Below are 6,181 nucleotides of genomic sequence, written 5' to 3' on the forward strand. Positions count from 1 at the left end.
ATCTTATTTAGCAAATAGCGATACTGTTCAGTCTCACATTTCACCAAATAAGGTACTCCACTTTTCTATTTTCAAAATGTTAGCATGGAGAAAAGATAAGATTAATATGTGACTATGTTTAATCTGTTCCCACTTCATGCCTGCTTTGCATGCTCACCCTTTGTTTGAATTTGTTTTCTACTTTAAACATTGCTCAGTGTGCACGTTTTAGCTCCTATCAGCATTCAAACGTTCAGGGACAACAAACTTTCTACATCTGATAAAACACAAATTCATATTTATTGGCAAAGCATCTATTGTAAATAATGTTGTTGTAAATGAAATTAAAAGTTCTTATGATGATTTTACAGCTTTTTATTATTAACAACATACAACAGTTAGTCAACATGTTAAGTCAGCAATATCACAACATCCAGAATCCACAACACAGTCCTGCAATGACTTTTTAATGGTGAACGTGTAAAATTTTCCTGTGGATCTTCATCTTCTGAGGCAGATCACGGTGCTTGACTCATGTGTTGGTCGACACGAACAGTCAGTTTATGTAATCTTAACATCCCAGCCATGGATCTGGTCTTTGTGTCTTTGATACAAAAGATATCTTTCTGGCCATCTCAGTATTGTAGATTCTCTTACAGTTCTCATAGCTCTTTCTCTCTCGCTTACGACAGGGTTTCTCGTAGTATCTTCTACGCTTCACAGATTCAATTATTCCATCAGTGGACAGCACTCTGCAGAGAAAAAGAGAGAGAAAGAGCATGTAACAACTACAATATCTATAAACATGAAATATCATACTCTAATATTGAGTTATATGGTAAAAACAAGGCAACCTTGCAAACCAAATCCAAGCTAAAGTGTTGCAAAACCAATGCAAGGTAAGAGTTTTGATCATATGTTCAAGCCCATATTGCAAGACTACAACTCAACTGCACCCTCTATAGAAACTTCTGCAATAACACAAAAAAATATTTATATATATATATATACATATATATATATAGATAGTATTACTTTATTTAATTTACTTAGGACTGTTACTTTGTCATTTTGTTTTGCTTTATTTGTGAATTATTGTTATTTCATTTAATATGTTAATATTACTTGTTTATTTGCACTATTATTTGACATTGCATAATTTCTCATCAGAGCTCATATTATGCTGCAAAATGTTTGGCAATACAAATACATTTTCATGCTAATAAAGCACACTAAGATTTAAATTATTATAGACTTTCAGACTTGTCAGTGTGATTTTTTTCAAACAATATAAGAGTTCAGGCAACCAGGGTTTTTATTGTTAACTACAACAGAATAAAGCGGAAATAAAACATAAATATTAGATGTAAATGTTTCCTTGGCAACTATCTGAATTCAGTTTAAATTGAAGTGGTAAAATTACTAACTAAAAAAGAAAGATGAGCTTACAATAAAACTGAAATACACATTTTATATCTATATCTATCTAATAAACATGACAAAGGCACGTCTTCAAAATAATACGATTTCTAAACTAAAAATTTAAACTAAAATATAAAAGGGTTATTTAAAAATATGAATAAAAACTGTACAAGGACACAATACTAAAATGACACTACAGGCAACATTGGTCAACAAATACCTTAGGATGTAAATGCGAGGGCCATGTGAGATTTATACACTTTATAGTCAATTAAAATAATTTACCTTATATCTAATGACCTGTTAATCATTATATAATATACTAATGTTCTTTGTTCAAGTTATTACGTGCTAACATGAAAAACCAGTTTGATACGGAGTCTTGAGTCAGGGGTCACTGGGTTTGCAAGTTTAAAAACCCCTGGCCTGCACAGTACCGCAATGCAAACATAATTCAAATGTATAAACTAAATGACCTAACGTTACTGAGAACAGAACATTAGCGGCAGGTCCACAACACATGTGTCGTGTTATGATATGGTCACATCAGTTATTATTAGCGCTAAACTAAAGGATTTATAACAACATTTCATATACATATATCAAAGTCTCCAGACATCTCATAAGTACCTGCTCAGAGCGCCATATGCCGCATCGACATTGCCGTTCTGGACCATGACAGAGCGAGCGACGAAGCGAAGGTGGTTCGCCATGTTTCGTCCGTGTTACCGTCAATGGTGCACGGCTGGAAATGCGCTCTGTTGCGCAGACAGTTCCTGGAAGTAAGCGCGCGAACTCTAGGTGGCGCCAAATAGACTTTAAAAATGAACGGTTGAGCTTCTTGGACGACATGTACTGTGTATTTCAACGGCTCAGTCACCTGAGAGGAATTAGGCCAATTCAGGTAAATTAGATTGATAGATTTTATTGATTTTAGCTTTATTTACAAACAAGACATTGAGGAACCTAACAGAATGAAAATAAAGAGCTACAATTAGCGACTACTCTATGTGAGATTAGGAGTTATTATATGTGGGGCCAACTTGCTATTAGTTTTGATATTTTTAACCATCTTTTGAAATTTCCGTACCTCTGACAAACCTTATTACTACATGTTACAATAATACTCTCTGGGAAGCATTTTTGTTGATTAGACAAGAAATGAAAGGGGTCATATGATGCGATTTAAATTTTTCCTTTCTCTTTGGAGTGTTACAAGCTCTTGGTGCATAAAGAAGACTAATGTCTCAAATCCACACTGGATGCAACAAATGCCTCGTTTATAATGTCGTCGTGCCGGGACATGGCATCACAGTATGGTAGGGGCGTAACATTTCTGTTACACGCTTGAGGAATTCGGCCAATCACAACGCACTGGATTGCTGGCCAATCGGAGCACACCTTGCTTTTTAGAACGATGAGCTTTGTAAAAATTGACACGTTTCAGAACAGCGGGGCATAGAGGAGAAACAATAATGTACATTATGTGGAAAATAATGTGTTTTTTGAACCTTAAACCGCATAAACACATTGCATTACACCAAATACACAAAATAATGTTCTTTTTAGCAACGTCATATGACCCCTTTAAGATACACATGTGTGTGTTTCTTAATAAAATGCTGTTTTTCATTTTAAAAGTTAGACATACATATAACTTTACATGCAGTATTTTAAAGGGATAGTTCACCCCAAAATATAAATTCTGTCATTAATTACGTACCCTCATCTCGTTCCAAACCCTCAAAACCTTCGTTCATCTTCGGAACACAAATTAAGATATTTTTGATGAAATCTGATAGCTCTGTGACCCTGCATGGACAGCATCGCAACTGCAATGTTCTCAGTCCCAGAAACGTAGTCCATAACTTAAATTTTGCGAAGCTACGACAATACGTTTTGTGTGCAAAGAAAACAAAAATAACAATTTATTAAACAATTATTCTCCCCAAGTTACCCTCTTCTGCCATTTTGGAGAATACCACGACGCATGCGCGCGTTTTCTCCTTAACGTAAACAACGCTGATTACATTGATTACGTTCTGGGGAAAGCGCACACATGCGTCGTGGTACTCTCCAAAATGGCAGAAGAGGGTAACTCAGGGGGAATAATTGTTGAATAAATTATGTTATTTTTGTTTTCTTTGCACAAAAAAAGTATTCTCATAGCTTGGCAAAATTGAAGTTGAGCCACTGATCTCACATGGACTACATGGGACTGGGAACATTGCAGTTGCGGTCTTACGGGTTTGGAACGACATGAGGGTGAGTAATTAATGACAGAATTTTCATTTTGGGGTGAACTATCCCTTTAAAATACTGCATTTTATGTTATATGTACATCTAACTTTTAAAATGAATAACAGCATTTTATTAAGAAACACGTATCAACAAAAATGCTTCCCAGAGAGTATTATTGTATAAGTGTAATTCGGTTTTTCAGAGGTACAGGAAGTGTAATGATAAAATTTCGAAAGATGGTTAAAAATATCAAAACTAATATCAAGTTGGCCCATTTTTGGGTGAACTAACCCTTTAACTAAGCCTGCTCTATATTCATTAGGCCCACTGAACTTCTATTATGTTTTTGTGACATGAAAGTGCTCACTTAGTCTCCAAACAATTTACTTTTTATGTAGAAATATTCCCCCTCCTTCCGCTGTCTTTCTCTTTCATACATGGATTCCTCATCGTCTCCCGGTCCGGATAATGGGGTCAGTAGTAGGTGAGTGTGGGATCAGGATTGTTTTCTAATTCAAATTCAAGTAGCTTTATTGACTCGACCACTTCAAAGAAAGACTTGCTGGCGTGCTTTTAGGGGAAGCATTCAAAGTGAGAGCAAGAAAACAGCTTGAACTTTTGCCACTGTCTCCATTCTGACTGAAAATATACAGTTTCTTTCTCTCTCTCTCTCACTTGTCTTCCCCCTCCACTTTTCCTCTTTTCCATTTCCAGGGATATCATTTCTTATCCAGACTTGTTGAAATGTTCTTGGTAGGAGGGGTGGGATCAGGGGGTAAAGGGAGAGAAAAGGGACGGGTGGAGAGCAACTCAGGAATCGGCTGGTAATTACCTCCGAGCATTTGGAGAAGAGGATGTGGTTTCAGTTTACACTGCCTCATTCTTTCTCTCCTCCCTGGCTCCCTTTTGGCCACTCAAACAGTGCATTTGCTTCTTGTCTCCTCGCTGCTTCTTTCACGCCATTTGTATGAGGAATGTGGAGACGTGCACAAAAGGAACAAAAATGAAATGAAGTGAAGCAGATTAGAGCAAAGTGAGAGAAAGAGAGAGTGAATGGGTGGGTTTGGAGAGAATGAATGGAACTGATTAAAGAAATCTAATAATGATGCTTCATCATTTATTAAGGTCATAGCTGGTGGCAAAATTCATGTGAATAAGCAAATAAATAAATAAATACATACATACCTAAATAAAAAGAAATAATCAGAAATCAGGGTCTGAAAATTTCTTCTGGTATTTCTGTGCAAAATAGGCAAAAATACAGTGTTGTCTTCTGCTGTAAAGAATTTTAAGATGAAGCTCTTTATTCCAGATCAACAGAACTTTATAACATTAATTTTACGATGTACCTGATATAGAATCAGATGCTATTTCAGCTGTACAAACTTTTGTAACTTTTGTAGAAAAGGGCACATTTTTAGATATCCTTATGTCATAAATATTTTAAGTTTATTTTACATTAAGATATTTTATATTTTACTTGATTAATTTATTTTACTTTCTATATTGTTTTACTATATTTTACTATTATAAATATGATTTTACTACATAATTTTAAAAAATATATATCGTTATGGTCTCAACAAATAGTGGTTGGTTTAAATTTATTTGAAACATAAAGTCCCTCAAAACTTCAGAGGAGGTCTAAATGCAAAATCAAAACCAGAGTCTTGTTAGGACACAGACACAGATCAGTCTAGCAGCTCTCAACAAGAGACAGAAGAGAGCCGAGATTTGAAGCTGTGATATGATTGACTGACAATGGCTGACTCTTGTGGTCTGAATACTAACAAAGCTCAGCATGAGATGTCTTTGTTGGCATGTTTGTATGAGAGAAAGGGATCTGAATAATATGGGGGTTTCCATGTATTTTACACAATTTCAGTTTTTAAACAAAAGCTCCTTGTTTGACAAACTTTCAGATTCAGATGACAACTAAATGTAACTAAAAGTAACAGCTGAAGTCCAAAATGAGAATCCCTGGAGGTGATTGATGCTTGATCCATGAACAAGGAGTCTGGAGTAAGTGGACTTGTAAAAATCATGCTGCAAGTTGCTTTGGATAAAAGCGCCTGCTAAATGACAAATCACACATTAGGATGCAACTAAAGGAATTAACAGTATAAGACCCGATCGCTCAAGCCAAATGGTGGGGCAAATAGGGGTCTTTCTGAATCTTTACTGGAAGCACATGGTGCGCGAGTAGCGGCCGCCCAATGAGACGCGGCACAGGCGCAAACGCTGCGGATTGGTCGAGAACTCAGCGGCGCACATTCACAGACTGACCTGAGAGAGAGAGCGAGAGAGAGAGAGAGAGAGAGAGAGAGAGAGAGAGAGAGAGAGAGGCTGAGAGAGAGAGAGAGAGAGAGAGAGAGAGAGAGAGAGAGAGAGAGAGAGAGAGAGAGAGAGAGAGAGAGAGAGAGAGAGAGAGAGAGAGAGAGAGAGAGAGAGAGAGAGAGAGAGAGAGAGAGAGAGAGAGAGAGAGAGAGAGAGAGAGAGAGAGAGAGGCTGCTGAACGCCGGCGGATGAGAGGAGAAGA

General features: G+C 36.7%; 1 protein-coding gene across 1 annotated transcript; it reads right to left on the minus strand.

The window, feature by feature from the left end:
- Nucleotides 1–345: 345 nt before the first annotated feature.
- Nucleotides 346–2,197, minus strand: mrps21 (mitochondrial ribosomal protein S21). The gene is made up of 2 exons (XM_016492595.1): nucleotides 2,032–2,197; nucleotides 346–731 (listed from the first exon to the last, which is right to left on the minus strand). Exons 1-2 carry the CDS (start codon nucleotides 2,112–2,114, stop codon nucleotides 551–553), a joined length of 264 nt encoding a protein of 87 aa, XP_016348081.1. The 5' UTR covers nucleotides 2,115–2,197; the 3' UTR covers nucleotides 346–550.
- Between the last annotated feature and the right edge of the window lie 3,984 nt (nucleotides 2,198–6,181).

The sequence above is a fragment of the Sinocyclocheilus anshuiensis genome, unplaced genomic scaffold (genome assembly GCF_001515605.1).
Source record: "Sinocyclocheilus anshuiensis isolate Anshui unplaced genomic scaffold, SAMN03320099.WGS_v1.1 scaffold566, whole genome shotgun sequence".
In the NCBI taxonomy this organism is placed as follows: domain Eukaryota; kingdom Metazoa; phylum Chordata; class Actinopteri; order Cypriniformes; family Cyprinidae; genus Sinocyclocheilus; species Sinocyclocheilus anshuiensis.